Source organism: Fragaria vesca, linkage group LG5, assembly GCF_000184155.1.
Source record: "Fragaria vesca subsp. vesca linkage group LG5, FraVesHawaii_1.0, whole genome shotgun sequence".
In the NCBI taxonomy this organism is placed as follows: domain Eukaryota; kingdom Viridiplantae; phylum Streptophyta; class Magnoliopsida; order Rosales; family Rosaceae; genus Fragaria; species Fragaria vesca.
In genome coordinates this window covers 21,068,887-21,084,511 of record NC_020495.1, presented here as the reverse complement: position 1 = coordinate 21,084,511, position 15,625 = coordinate 21,068,887, and the positions used below count along the sequence as shown (strand labels likewise).

Genomic DNA, 15,625 nt, shown 5'->3' with positions numbered 1-15,625 from the left:
GGTGAAAGCAATGAACGAGGAGATGAGGATGATCGAAAAGAATCAGACTTGGGAGCTTGTTGATCTTCCGAAAGACCGAGAAATTATTGGGGTGAAATGGATATTCAAGACGAAGTTTAATCAAGACGGGAGCATTCATAAACATAAAGCAAGGCTTGTGGCTCGTGGCTTCACTCAACAGCCAGGTATCGATTATTCTGAAACTTTCGCTCCTGTTGCAAGACTAGAAACTGTCAGAACCTTAATTGCTCTTGCTGCTCAAAAGAATTGGTTGATTTATCAACTTGATGTCAAGTCAGCTTTTTTAAACGGAGTTTTGAAGGATGAAGTTTATGTAGAGCAGCCTCAAGGGTTTGTAGTTAAAGGGGGAGAAGACAAAGTTTACAGGTTAAAGAAAGCTCTTTACGGGCTGAAGCAAGCTCCTCGGACATGGTATGCTGAAATTGACAAGTACTTTGTGAAGAAAGGTTTTCGGAAGAGTCCAAGTGAGCCTACACTTTATGTGTTCAAGAAATCAGGTTCTATTCTCATTGTTTCTCTTTATGTTGATGATCTTATTTTTACTGGTAACAATGAGAATATGATTCAGCAGTTCAAGAAGGATATGATGAGTACTTATGAGATGAATGACATGGGCCTGCTTCATTATTTTTTGGGGATTGAAGTATCTCAATCAAAAGATGGGATTTTTATTTCCCAAAAGAAATATGCAGAAAACATTCTCAAGAAGTTTAATCTGCTCGGGTGCAATTCTGTGGCTACTCCCTTGATAGCAAATGAAAAGTTGAAGAAGGAAGATGGTGCAAAGAAGGCAGGTCCTACAAAGTACAGGAGTTTAATTGGTGGCTTGTTGTATCTAACAGCTACTAGGCCGGATATCATGTTTGCTGCAAGTCTTCTCTCCAGATATATGCAAGAGCCAAGTCAAATTCATTTTGGAGCAGCTAAAAGAGTGTTAAGATACTTGCAAGGCACTCTTGATTATGGAATTCTTTACAAGGCAGCAGAAAGTTCAAAGCTAATTGGATACACTGACAGTGATTGGGCTGGTTGTCTAGATGACATGAAGAGCACATCAGCATATGTATTCTCTCTTGGTTCAGGAGCATGTTCATGGGCTTCAAAGAAACAAAGTGTTGTGGCTCAATCCACTGCTGAAGCAGAATATATTGCAGCAGCAAAAGCAACATCTCAAGCAATTTGGCTTCGAAGAATTCTTGAAGACATTGGAGAAAAGCAAGAGAAAGGAACTACTTGTACTGCGACAACAAATCAGCCATTGCCATTGGGAAAAATCCGGTCAATCATGAACGCACAAAGCATATCGCAATAAAGTATCACTTCATCAAAGAAGCAATCGAGAAGGAGATTGTTCAGCTAGAGTATTGCAGATCAGAGGAACAATTGGCTGACATTCTGACCAAGGCACTTTCAAAGGAAAAGTTCTGCCATCTCAGGGAGCTCATTGGAGTTGTGAAGAAAGCACATTAAGGGGGAGTGTTGGAAATTAATGTACTTTCTACTTATCTCTAGAGTATTCTGGTTTAGTTGTTAATGAGGTAGTTAGCTGTTGTAACAGCTAAGTTAATGTTGTATTAGAGTTCCAATGCAACTCTTCAGTTTCTAAGATAGAATCGTCTAGAGACCTAGGCTGCATATAAATTTCCCCTGCTGTTGTATTGTGGCAACAATTCAAATCAATAGAAAACAAGAGCTCTGCAGTAGCAACTCAAAAACCTTTGTCTCCATATCACTTTTGTATACAGATTTCCTTTTTCCCATCTGTTACCAGTCTAACATGGATGATGGTATCCGAATTCTTCTTCAGCCTGACTCAACAAATCCAGAAACAAAGGTTCATTCAAGTATGATATTGGAACCACAAATCGTTTCTTCTGGCTCTCTCCAACGTAGACTGCAAAGTAGCCTTTTGGAATATCTGAAGTCTTTGAGTTGGCAATCCGTGGAAATCGGAAACCCATGGTTTCTTTATACCAGAGTGATCAAAGAAGGAATAAAAGTATCAAAGGACTTGGGAAACAGAAAAAGCTTAATTCGATGCTTGCAATGAGAGGAGTTGAGTTTGCTCATGAACCTGATCATGTGTTTGTATATATAGATGAAGAAGTGATATGTGGAAAACCATATGTTACATGAATGATTGGTGAAGAAGGCTTTAGATGGGAACACCTTGATCAGGTAGGAACACTTGCTTGTGAGAAACCACATGGGTTGTCCTCCTACTCAAATCACATATAGATGGTACCAATCTGTACACTGGGAAAGAAACATTGTTCCCTACGTCCTTTAGATGATATATAGAGAACTACCACAGTTTCAAACTGTATAATAACAAACTCTATTTGAGGATAAGCCTGGGCTATATGATAAGAGTCTGCAGTCATCTGCTACAAGCATGAAGCTAGTGAGTGGTGTACTGAAGGACACTGGCTTGTGTTCACATGGGGTTTGTCTAGCTTGCTATTTTCGAAAGTTGTTGTCCGCCTATATATATATTTTTCATTTATATGCTACTGAAGATACTGTGTCCTTTTGTCGAAACATGCCTTCCTTCCCAAGAAAGCGACTGCTAGAAGTGAAAATCTTTCTCTAAGAAATAAGAGGCAGGCTTGGGATTGATAATCAATGCTGCTCGATCACTACAAGAAATATTGGTGGTGCTGAGGGCTAATTAAGGCGATTTTCCATGGGGCCGGAGCATGAAGCCAGCCTATAGCATATGGTTTAATTTGTTATTTTATGTTCTCTAGTTTCAACGAACTGTATGCAAGTTTTGTTTGATCGGTCTGGAATTTTAGTTCATTTGATATATGGTCACGCTAGAAGAGAATACCGTATCGGACAACTACTGATTTATATACTTCGATCAGAAACAGTAGATGAGATGAAGAACATCATTGATTCTATATGTTCCACTAATTTGGATTAACTGTGACCACTGTCTACTCATTTGTTGTGGATGAAAGAAAGGCTGCAGGTGAGAGAAGACCAAGACTTGCATATATACACATCTGCAAGGCTGCAACCCATTACATCTCTGATGGCTAGCCTTGGCAATATCTTAAAGCACAAAATTTCGGTCGGGAGCTGGGAAATATTAGCTCGGATATATCCATTATTATGCTTTGTGGAGAAGAAGGAAATATTGATGGTTGTAACTGAAAGACGAATAAGCTAGAGAGAGTCGATAGTATTGGGCCGGGAGCGAGTAGAGATAACAAGCTAGCTTTCTTCGTCTGCAAGGTATCCTAAATTCCTAAGTTATTATTAAGTCTAGAAGGTTCTGCACTGTTCGGTTATATTCCTCTGTTGACACAAATTCCAGCTCTTTGAGGAATGGAATTCGATTTGAAAGCGGCTATCACTTCTATATAAAGCGGCCTCCTCTCTATCTATCTCACAATCATCAAGTTCCAGAAATTCTCTGACAAAATATCCCAAACCATGCAGATATTCGTGAAAACCCTAACGGGCAAGACCATCACCCTCGAGGTGGAGAGCTCCGACACCATCGACAACGTCAAGGCCAAGATCCAGGACAAGGAGGGCATCCCCCCAGACCAGCAGAGGCTCATCTTCGCTGGCAAGCAGTTGGAGGATGGCCGCACTCTCGCAGATTATAACATCCAGAAGGAGTCTACACTCCACCTTGTCCTTCGTCTCCGTGGTGGTGATCATATGTGATGCGAAAGTTTCTTGGTGTTGTTTCTGATGGGGCTTTGCTTTGTTTAGTACTTTAGTTATGCTGGATGCTGGTGGTGTAATATAATGGTGCACCCTTTGGTCAATTTCTTTTTAGGCTAGGGTTTCTCTTTCGAGCTTTTATGTTTTTCTTCGATCAAACAGTTTACAGTCAAGACTGCTATGTAGTTTCTTTCATTTAGTAATAATATTTTCCTTTTAGTTAAATGAATGTTGGTGTTGGCTTGTCTCATTGTGTTTGCGGATTTATCGATTTTGCCTTGGCTAATATGGTTGTGATCAGAAGGTGAACTCTGCAGGCTTAAATTAGTAAATTACTCATGAATTTCTTTCTTTTGAGAAAACAATGACCAAATGAAACCCAAATGAAACGAAAAATGAACACAAATGAAACAAAAAATGAAAGATACATACTGCTCTTCTAAATTTCCAGGAGTAAGTACAAGTCTCTGCTACCTCGATAAAGATAGCCATAAACACTATGTACCACAATGAGTTGGCTACTTTCCAATTAGGTGGCATGGGTTTAGTCTGCATATTCATGACTGATACCAGTGTGGTCAGTATTGCACCATATAAATAGCAGCTAATCAATTTTGCTAGAATGAGTCAATAAGGATATGAAAGTGCTAAATTGCTATCCGATATAGGATCAGACATTGGGTATACAAATGACGAGTAAATAACATATCAGTACAACCAAGATTGTCAAAACTTCATAAGTCTGTAATCTCATACTAAGCTAAGAAAGCTCTGTTTTAAACAATGAAATCAATTTTCCATCACGTACATCTTTAAACAAGAGCAACAAAGCTGAATCTCAATCTACTATAAAGATAGACAATAAACCAAATTTGAATCTCCTAGTTGATGCATCTGCAAAGAAACCTCACTCCACCATTTCTTGAACACATCCCAGAGCCCTTGAATCTGACTGCAAGTAGAAATGGACGAGGCAAGACAAGTTTTTGATAATATGGAGTATGGACAAGACAAGGCCTTGCTAATCATACGATCAAAAACTTGTCTTGCATAGTCAATTTCCAATAATGTACGATACATCTTCGGAAGGGTCGGATGACGTTGGACTAGTGACGGCTGTGGTTTGGGTGTCGACTGTCATTTATGTGTCTACTGCCATCTGCACGATCGGAATTAGGCAGATACAAAGGTTACCAAAGGCAGGGTGCATATCATAAAACTTATGACTGTCAAACTTGTTATCAAGAGATGGATGGAAAGAAGCAATCTTATAAGGACCGAATCATATTGTTACCTTAAACTTATGAGCCCCGACTTTGTGAAAGACTAATACATATCCCTCAACCAGACGGTGTTGCTCGGAAAGCCTGAATGTCACACCGAAACGTTTGTTTACACAAAGAGATGACGGACGAACGAGTTGGGTTTTACTCAACTTGGGTCGGTTTCCCACAAGATTCCCCATATGAAGATCTGAAGATTTTGTTGGGTTATGGGATTGAGAATGAATCAAGGCAGTGTAGTTTCTCGCGGAAACAACGAGACCAGTATTACAGGGAATGCAGCAAGGCATACCTCTTGTGATGCTATTGCTGCAATAACAGACTCTGAGAATTATAGATTTCTAGACATGGGTCGGCGGAGAAGCGTTTGTTCTAGGCGTCTTGCTGTGAGTTTTCTTTGGTCGAAGTTTCGGTTTTTATATCATCTCTCAGGTTCAAACCCTAGAAAGCTATGATGGGCTTTCATCCTGTTTTGGTTCAAAACAATTCTTTGTCTTGGGTTACAAGTTAGACCTGAAGCCCAAAACAGATACTGAAGACTAAAAACCTACCACTGGTGTTTGCTGGTGTTGCTTCTTCAGGAAAAGTCTTGTGTGGTGCGCCGTGCGCGAGAAGTGAGCATGGAGTTGATCATGAACTTATTACCACTACCAATGCCATGCTGTGCTTCATGTTGTCACCACTCACCACCACAGATGAAAACCCCTCTTCTAGCTCGCTCCGTATGATTCGAGGTGAATTACGAGTTCAAGCATGCAAATTCAATATTTCTGTGGAATATTATATATATCTCAGTTGTATCACTTGTATGAAGTTTTATGGGTGTAAATTTTCAAAGCATTTCCCGAGAAGCAGACTAGCAGTTGGACAAGAAATGCTTTAGCTCTAACACAATTCTATGAATGATTAGCAACCTTAGTCCACAGGTCTCCAAAATCGATTTCAGGACTGTGTCGTATTGGATATAGATTACAAAGATGACAGAAACTTAACCCCTTTGTTCCAAGGCTATACAGTACTAAACTATGTTGTATTCAGAAAGTAAAGAATTTAATGACTATTGAGGATAAAATCGTTTGAATTGACAAATACTATGATGAACTCTGGACATAATTAATTGTTAATATTCTTCGCATATACCTGACCCCAAACTTGACTAAAATCGGACCGACATTGTTCCCACTCTTCCTGCTTTTGCTTCAGTCTAACTAATATAACAGGCAAAGCCACTTCCGCATTTTCCCTCAACACATCCACCACTTCAAGCCCTTGTTTACTATATATTCTCTCAATACACCTCAGATTATGAACCGTCAAGTGATCTTCAAGACAAATTGATGCACTAATACTATTGTTTTCAATCTTCTCTAGTAGCTGCTCAACATTCCCTATCGTTGAATTCACAGAACTCAACAGCATATCAAGTTCGAACATGTCATTCTCACACTGGAATAGGCTCTGCTCACATCGGGTTTTGCGTATTCCTCTTGAACAGGATGCAGCTGAAGGAGTGATGCAGACTCGATCATTTAGTACTTGAGAATCAAGCAATGTTCTTCGGGTGGCAATAGGAATCGAGTAATCCTCTGGCAAGACATGGTAACTTGGAGTGCAAGTCTCACAGTTAGAGAGGTCAATAGCACAAGAGGGTTCACTTGGCAAAAAGTGAGTGAAATCATCAATCAAGTCTGGGTGATCTCGGAAAAGTGCTGCAACCTTTGGGAAAATACTGTGCTTGTTTTCATTCTTTAAGATTTCAATAAAAGATAAATAAACATGAGGTTCGTCTCGAAATCGTGCCTTTACCCTTTTCACGAAAGTGAAAGCTTCTTCAGAGACGAGATCATGAGTAGTGGGTGTGATGGCGATTTCATATCCCTCTGGCAAGAAGGTGTTGAAACCCAATAGTAAATCTGGATGCCCTTCAAAAAAAACTTTTACCATCTCTATCAGACTTTCAATGTCGAGTCTTTGAGTTCTAAAGTCTTTCAGCAGTTGAGTGAAGTCTTGGTAGCTTCTTTCTTCGTCTTCAAGAACATCCCTCACTGCCTTTAGATATGCGAAGTATTGACTTCTACTAGGTTTTCTGATACCTCCTTCTGTTGTCTTATTGATCATCTTGGACGTCCCAGAAAGCTCTTCTTCTTCTTCTTCTTCTCGAGACGAGACCGGTCGCGGAACCATGTCTGATCATCAAAACCCTAACGGAATCAAAATCAAACACATATACCCTGTTGTTCTAAGACAGCCTCAAAAGAGAACATGCAAAAGGAAATTAAAAAAAAAAAAAAAAGATAGAAATCCAAGATCTAAGGCTTGCTGTACATATATGGAGAGGATTGTATATGATATGTGATTCCTTGTTGAAAAAGTGGGAATACCAACATAAGAATCCTACAAATATGAACAAGCTAGAAGAGAATCGAAGTGTCTTACTAGTTACTTGAGACGCTTTTTGTTCTTTCAGCTTTCTCCACCAAGTCGATCTCACAACCCTAACGGCCTACCATTATTGTAGGCGCCCTTATTATAGCTAATTAGTCTCCTAAATAGGAAATAAAAAAGCAATACTTAATCTAAAATATAAATCCTAATCATCTCTCTTTGTTTAGAATTGGATCTTGGGAATATATGAATTTTAACCATATATAGGTCTCAATTAGTTTGGCTACCGGAGCTCCTTTCTTTCTTTTATATTTTGTTTATCTTTACAATAAGCTACAAGTTACCCTAATCACAGCATTTGCTAGGGGACTAAAATTATCGAGACAAATAATAGAACTATACTGAACACTCTTGCTAGAAAGCAGAAAAACTGACATGTCAATGAGGTCAAGGCCAGCACTGACATGGATGGTTGTCGAACGAGGGAAGAGATCTTGTAAGGAGCTTTTGAGACACGTTACCAATATATGTTTATAATTAGGGTTTAGGGAACAGAAGATTTATAGCAGCAAATTCACAACCTGTCTACGATAGCTGAATCGTTGAACTTTTGTGCAAACCAAATATTTTTGGCATGGAACCTCTCGGAATATCAACGCCTACAAGAAAATTAAGTAGCTAAACCAGGCATACCTCATCATCCTTTTCTAGTATAGTTTGCTTCATTTATTTTGTGTAACATTCCATGAGGATTTCCATGTCCTCCATTTCGGTCTCCCTCTTCTCTCTTCTCCAACCCTAATATCTTCCCCAACTATGCGTCTCCTTTGCTCTAAGGAGAGCTTTTGAGAGAGTAAATGCATGATGAATTATACACACATGAGTATACAAAGCCATATTGTTTTTGGTTCAATACATTGATTAGTAAAAACTAAAAAACACGTACCCAATACAATTTATTATTATTATTATTAGGGTTTTAGTTCAAAATTTCAAATAAAAGGATTTTCGGGCGATTCTTACGTGAACACAAGATGATTCGATAGCAGTTTTCTTTGGAAAATTTTACTTTAGGCTTTCAAAACCAGCCCCATTGTCTCCATCAACAAAAAGGATTAATGCAGAGAATAGTCGCAGAGCAAAGCAAATAATGTAGTCTGTTCACCAATTTATGTAGGTAAATCAACAAGATAATTTACTTCTTTTTCTTCTTAAAATAGGTGAAATATGGTAAAGTAAGACGGAAAAAATGACAAGAAATTTCAACAAAATATAATGAAAATTACTGTAATTCTGGTATCAGCATCATTCAGAATCAGAATCCGGACCGATGTCCACAATATCAGGAATTGAGTCTGTATCCGAATCAATAATCATCCCAATTCCAAATCCCTTGCTGTTCTCAGCAACTGAGATATTGGTATCTGCTGGATACGATGGATCATTTTCCATTGCCCTACCAAAAATTTGTTCATGAAGTTCAAAAGTTTCATCTCCATTTTCTCTAATCTCCACATCCTCGATGTTTGCTGCTACAATCTCCTGTTCCCTTCTGGCTACATTTTCTTTGCCTAATGAAGCATCTGCGGAAAGAATTTGATTGCCTTGAACTGCGGGAATTTTGGATGGTTCTCCGGTCTGCATAGTCTTGCCTAGGTTGTTCCCTGGTGCTTCCACTTTTTTACTGGTTTCAATCCAGCTCGAGTACAGCTCGTCACGATATAAATCAGGAGCAATATCTGCCGTTCCATGAATGTTAGTTGAATATGAGGTTCCGTGCTTTAGATTACCAGAGTAGAAATTTCCTTGGTAGTCGTGGTGAGCTCTTTCATCATTGCTGGTCGAGTTTGAGAAATCTGCCAGTGGGAGGGCCCTGGGATGTATAAGCACCTCTAAGACTAAGAGAGCATGAGCACAAAATTCAGCAAGTTTGGTACCACTTTCAAGCTTGCCTGCAAAACCACGTTCATTTGTTCCATCAATTAAAGAAATGTAAGCACAAGGATAAAAACAAAATGTTACTCGTTAAGAAACGGCTAATAAAGTATAGTGACACTAAGACCATTTACAACCCCAATTTTTTTTCAACCATGCTGTTTAGATTGTAAATAGGCATGGACGAGCAATCAAACAAGTAGATTGTAGATAATAGTGAAAAGTTGAGTGTACCACTATCAATCCAAGTTCTCTACCCGAAATATTAACCACTTTTTGCTTCTTTTTTTAAAAAATATTACCCTCTTTTTGCTTCCCCTTTTTATACATGTTTAATTCCCGCTTCCCTCCTTTTGCCATACATGCTTATTTGTTTGTTATCGATCATGAGTAATAAAGAAGAGAAAGAGAGTACATATTCATAAAGGAATTACCTCTACGGAAAAGATCAACACCCTGAGCTAAATATAGGGGCCGAACACGAGATGAAGACAAGAAAGATGCCAAAAGTGCACGTAGTGCTGCAAGCTGTATATCACTACAAACATCAGTAGGTTCATTTGGCTGATAAATGCTTGCGTTCTCACCAGCAAGTCCCCCTTTTAGAGAATTTGTAGCTATGTTTATCAGAAGAAGATCAACATTTGATCGCCATCCTTCAGATTTAAATACACCATCCTGTTGAACGAAATTAATATATTGTCACTCATATGCAATCCTTTCATGTCCAAAAAGAATGACACAGAAGCCAAATTGATCCATAAGATACATGATATTTGAAGGACCAAGCCCTTGTTATATATGGTTTTAGACAAAATAATACAAACATCTAATGGTATAACACTGTCATGGCATTTTGGATTTATATTAACTAAATGTTTTGATATGGTAATCAACAAGGCGGAACAGAAACAGGTACATGTGCCAGAAGATTTTCAGAAAATTTGATTCACTGGTACAGAAGAATTTAATATCTCAAAATCAAGCTGAAGACAAGCCTTTCCTCAGAAACTAGAAACGCCCACACACAGATGAACCAACCCAACATTTTCTATAAAGATGTGGAGAACACATACCACAGTCAGAAGAGCTTCTAATGCCTCAAGTGCCGCTACTTGCACAGCCATTGAACATCTTGTATGGTTCTTGGTGGTTCCCACCTCCAAATTACTTGAGTTATGCATCTCGAGAGATGTCAAAGTTCCATGCTTCCTCTTTCTATTGCTAGATTGTGGTGTTTGGAGCAATGCTTCGGAGGGTTTCACGCTGGCACTACTCTCCATAACAATGGGATTTAAATCAACCGAAGTACTGTTCACAACTTCCTGAGCAAGGCTTACTGCCACTCCTGACAAGGACATAACTCCAAATTAATAAAACTCAAGTGACTCCCAGGATAACGACACTAATGGTACTGTTAGTTAAGGGTAAAAGAGAAAGCAAAATCCCAATTGCCAAAACAATCTGTATTTCATATATATTAGGAGAACAGATTGCAGTGCATGCCATATCGGATGTAATTAACACGGTTAAAAGATTTCAACTTCAATGATAAGCAATCTAAAACATCTAGACCTATAAGTGTAAATACTTGCACTGGTTATACTACAGTTGAGGGGTGATTTATAGTCTAAAGGGATCTATATCTGTTTTAGTTTGGTTGTGCATTGACACATGGACAGACCTTTGCTCCTCACTTAACTAGATGAAACTCCAACAACTCTTATTATCTCAGACAGCGACATGTGAACCTAACTCACTCTAATGGACAATTTCAATTAACATACAACAATCATTCAGTTGATTATCCAGTAGTCATTAATACTCTGGAGCAGACTATTTTTGACTTTCAGTTGCAAATTTTGGATTAGCAGGTATGTGTTATGCCTTTGAGATGCTCCGATTTCAGCCATATGCGCAATGATGAGTTTTTAGACATATATTGCACGAGATAGCCAATACATATAAGACGAGGTAATGGTTCAGACAAGGCCATTTGCCTCATCTGACTAATACGGCTGTACATGTTAGTTGAGCTCTAGATGGATAAGAATTTTTGGGCTAGAAAACATATCTTACTCTATCCAAGCTTTAGCAATGTAGGCAGCAGGACTAAAATATGATTAAAAATACACTTTCTGAAGTTACTGCATACCAACACCGGTGGATATCAGCAAAATTCTTGTGATTGAGTAGACCTTAACTCTCAGTTCTGGCAAGACACATCTCTTTAAGTACACTGAAAGCAAACGCACTATATGTGCATCATGCGGTAAAATTTGACTGCGAAAGAGATAATAATATGATTAGAAAATCACAATTCTAATACATCATAAAAATATTAGTCTTTTAAGTTTAAAAGTGGAGGCAGAAATGCCATTAACCAACTGTTCTATTAAACTACACATTAGAATGGAATAAACTATGATGAGGTATGATCATGAATTAGTGTTCAACCCTTAGCATTCTGAAGTTCAAAAGTGACTTAGCAAATTGAAATCATTTACTACTGGAGATTCATATCAAGTAAGCGTATTGCACAACTATATGATAAGGACTGAGACACTCAAATTATAACTCTGTAGGTTACCTCCGCACACCCTTAAAGATTGCAGTGAGGAGGTCCAAACTATACGAATGCAAACGTGGAAGTTCCGAACAAACGAACTCTTGTTGCATGGCAGTCATAAAGAGCCGCAGCGAGTGTGACAAGGAGCCGTCCACATCCATCACTCTCTCAATAAGAGCTAATAAGGAGTGAACAGGAGCAGGCACCTATTAGTGAAAACACATCAGAATATTAAATCCTTGTAGAATATCAGATTCATTTACATAATTTTTGAAAGCAGAAGAAGATTTGCAGAAGAAAAAGTTAAAAAAAAAAAAAATTAAAAACTAGAAATACATTCAGCTTATTTGTACAAGGTATCAGAACATAGCTACAAAAATTAAAAGAAACCTGGACAGGGTATGAACTGGTTAGCATTGTAGAGCAGCATATTATGAGAGCAGATACACTGGAGACTAGTGAACTATGAGACCTCTTTCTTGCCTCCTCTGAGGCTTCTCCCGTTAATGTATTTCCCCCTAAAGGGGAAGGGGGATCTTTTTCAGGTAGGACCAAAAGTCTAATACCTTCACGACGTTTCGTTTCTGCAACACAAACAATTAAGGGTATTGGTAGCTTACATCAAGAACAGCAAAAGCAAAAACACCTACATCATAACAAAACACCTACATCATAACACATTGTACCTTCCTCAAAACCCTGGAAAACATCATTCAGATGACGATTAATAGACAATAAAACCTTCTGAATCATTAATGACCAGCTTTCTTCATCCCCTTTCGATTTTGGTAGTACTGCCAGGCAGTGAGCTAGTTTCTGAGATATTGAACACCACAAAGAAGTTACTGGGATATCATAATTTGGTTGCTGACTCATTATTAGTACTCTAGAGATTACACCAAGCAAACAGGACTCACCTTCAGCATATTGAAACTACATTTTCCGGACAGAATTTTTGAAGCAATAGCATCTTCAACCTGCATAAAATATATTAAGTAATTACTTAGTGTTGGTCTCACAACCATCAGGTTCTCAAAAGGCTCTGATATGCAAATTATTTCCAGTATTATAAATTTTTTTACTACAGTTAAAGCAGTTCAAGTGATATCAAATAGGCTTAACAAGGTAACAGTCGTATGATATCGCATTTTATACCCTCTAGCACAACACAAGAGGACATGTCAAGCCAACTGTTATTAAGATTCCGGCATTACCTATGGTAGGGTACTAAAGCAGTACAATATACTTCCAGCATCTAGTGGACCAAGTTTTACAAAAATCATTTGAACAAATCAATATGCATCAACTGACCACCATGTAAGTATTACAGTGTGCATATTCAGAAACTACGCTAAATGAGTATTCAATAGTCCAGACCCAAACCAGACAAAAATATATAATCATTAGGCATTTCCATTGAATGCGTCTTTGATCATATATACAATTGCATCTAAGCTTGTGTCCTAATTGGATTATGATATATATGTCTGTGTGCATAAACATTTACAGATCAGGTATGTTATTAAGAAATCATATTGAAAGTTGTGTATCAAGTCATGTCTTTTGAGGTTCCGTTGATGTGAAGCCTTGTAAAGCATTATATACAGTGGTAACTCTAGGACTTCTCAACCGATTCACAATTGGTTTTGCATTAGAGCTCCAATGTCTTCATCATTATCATAATTTGTATTTGAACAAAATTGTCAGTACAATTTTAGTAGCTAAACACATGTCAAATGGGGACACTTGGAATTGATTATTGGTACGTTATCTATACACAACCAGCAGACAGGAATGACGTAGCTTTTCTAATCCGCTTAAGCATAATTGGCAATTGATTTCTTCAAGATGGGAAGATAAAGCTCAAAACATGTGGAATAATTACAAATCCTAATAAAAAAAAAATTCCATTACAAGATATTTTGAAGTCTATCATAACAGAGATTCACACAATTCATGTATCAAATGTTGCTTCAAAATGTACTTGGGATTGAAATTTTTTTTTCTTTCTTTAGAAGCCATAACATATCATATGTCCACATGATTTGTAACTGGTAATATATAGTGGCAATACAGTAATGAAGTCACAGGTTCTGCAATGAAAAACAAGAAACTTACACTGTCATAATGACGACTGACGGACACAGGAAAGAAAGATATGAATATGCAAAGCAATCGAAGCACTTCTTCCTGCATGTAACACAACAAGATCACATGAAATTTTTCTCTTTTAACAGAAATAAAATTCATAATGGATCCAATACGAGTAAAACCAGACAACAGACAAGGAAATAAATAAATAAATAACAAAAAAAAACAAGACAACACCCAGCACTTCAATTAGAAGAAAGAGCAACAACAAAAAAAAAAAAAAAAAAAAAAAAAAGAGTTCTTAATAATCTACAAAAACTTAAGCCCATAAGAGAGGCAAAAATGTGAACTCTCTGCTTCAGCTTTGCTATCCCACACCAATAGAGAAAGACAGAGATATGTCCGTCCAAGGGCTTCAAATTGAACTTCTCAACAATGGTTCTGCATTGCAACTATTTGTATCAACACCATATTTACTCCTCCACACCCTTTACCACAAAGCAACTGGCTCGAGAGGGAATCTCCATAACCACGTTCCTAGTAAAGCCTTATTTCTTTAGTGTAAGTTTACCACCCCACAGCGTCACGTCTTGTTGCTTTCTAACTACTTCCATCTAACCTAGAATTTTCGCTATCATCTCCATTCTTCCTTCAGTATTAACCCTAATGAGCATTTGTCTCACTTGTTTTGCAGCCGAGTAAAAAATAAAGCCACAAAAAAGTGCAGTTACTTTTAGAATATTGACCAAGTTATCTTTTTTGGAGGAAAAAAAACGTTATTCTGCATTTCTCTGCAAATTGTCAATCTGTAATCTCCACATTTTCCCTCCCAGGTCTCAAGTGTTCAATCAATTCACCTCCAGCTATATCCACCAATCTGCTTCAGCCGAGTAAAAACTAAAGCCACAAAAAAGTTCAGTTACTTTTAGAAGATTGACCAAGTCCTGATCCTTTTTGGAGGAAAAAATAAAAGTTATACTGCATTTCTCTGCAAATTGTAAATCTGTAATATCCACCTTTTCCCAACAAGTTTTCAAGCATTCAATCAATTCACGCTTAGCTATATCCATCATTCTACTCAAACTATTTTCTACAAAAGTAATAAAAATGGAGTAAATCGATCCCTTGCCTATCTTGAAGAACAAACTTTACCCCTTGACCTACGACAGAGCAACATGCTGGATATATAGTTATAAACAAAGTCTAAGAACATGCAAATGAAACTTTAACAATAATTTAATGCAGAAGAAAAATTAAACTTACGATAAAATAAAATTTTGATGTCTACGGACAAGTGTGTATTAGTAACTTACCCAAACAACCTCCGAGTGATCATCATCCAACAACTTCAAAACTGATGGAATGAGTTTCCCAGCATGGGCAGTTCCATCTTTCTTAACAATTGGAAATCCGCCCAATCTAAACAACAAAGGAAAGTAGCGTCACAGGAGTGCCATTACTATTTTTGAATATCGTTTGCAAGATTAAACGCTCAGTATCTAAGTGCAAGATTAAACGCTCAGTATCTAAGTACATGATGACAGATGCAGTTCCAACTGAAACTTTTAGGTTACTAATGCTTCACATATACAAGTTTTCCGTCCAATATTTACTTTTTGGAATAATACAGATCAGAACATCCTTGCTGATTAGTTTT

General features: G+C 37.7%; 2 protein-coding genes across 2 annotated transcripts in view; one reads left to right on the top strand and one right to left on the bottom strand.

Annotated features, from left to right (window-relative positions):
• The first annotated feature begins 3,465 nt into the window (after positions 1-3,465).
• LOC101303519 (ubiquitin-60S ribosomal protein L40-like) lies at positions 3,466-3,705 on the top strand. Its single transcript, XM_004300177.1, has one exon. The coding sequence runs from the start codon at positions 3,466-3,468 to the stop codon at positions 3,703-3,705; it is 240 nt and encodes a 79-aa protein (XP_004300225.1).
• A 4,800-nt stretch (positions 3,706-8,505) lies between these two features.
• LOC101297648 overlaps positions 8,506-15,625 on the bottom strand; it is a 10,266-nt gene continuing 3,146 nt past the window's right edge. Inside the window, exons 4-13 of the mRNA XM_004301620.1 lie at positions 15,282-15,387; positions 13,996-14,067; positions 12,795-12,854; positions 12,564-12,693; positions 12,268-12,461; positions 11,899-12,083; positions 11,464-11,591; positions 10,385-10,656; positions 9,743-9,986; positions 8,506-9,325 (exon numbers count right to left, since the gene is read on the bottom strand). Of these exons, the coding sequence (XP_004301668.1) occupies positions 8,679-9,325; positions 9,743-9,986; positions 10,385-10,656; positions 11,464-11,591; positions 11,899-12,083; positions 12,268-12,461; positions 12,564-12,693; positions 12,795-12,854; positions 13,996-14,067; positions 15,282-15,387 (2,038 nt within the window). The 3' untranslated portion in view covers positions 8,506-8,678. The remainder of the gene's footprint in view (positions 9,326-9,742; positions 9,987-10,384; positions 10,657-11,463; positions 11,592-11,898; positions 12,084-12,267; positions 12,462-12,563; positions 12,694-12,794; positions 12,855-13,995; positions 14,068-15,281; positions 15,388-15,625) is intronic.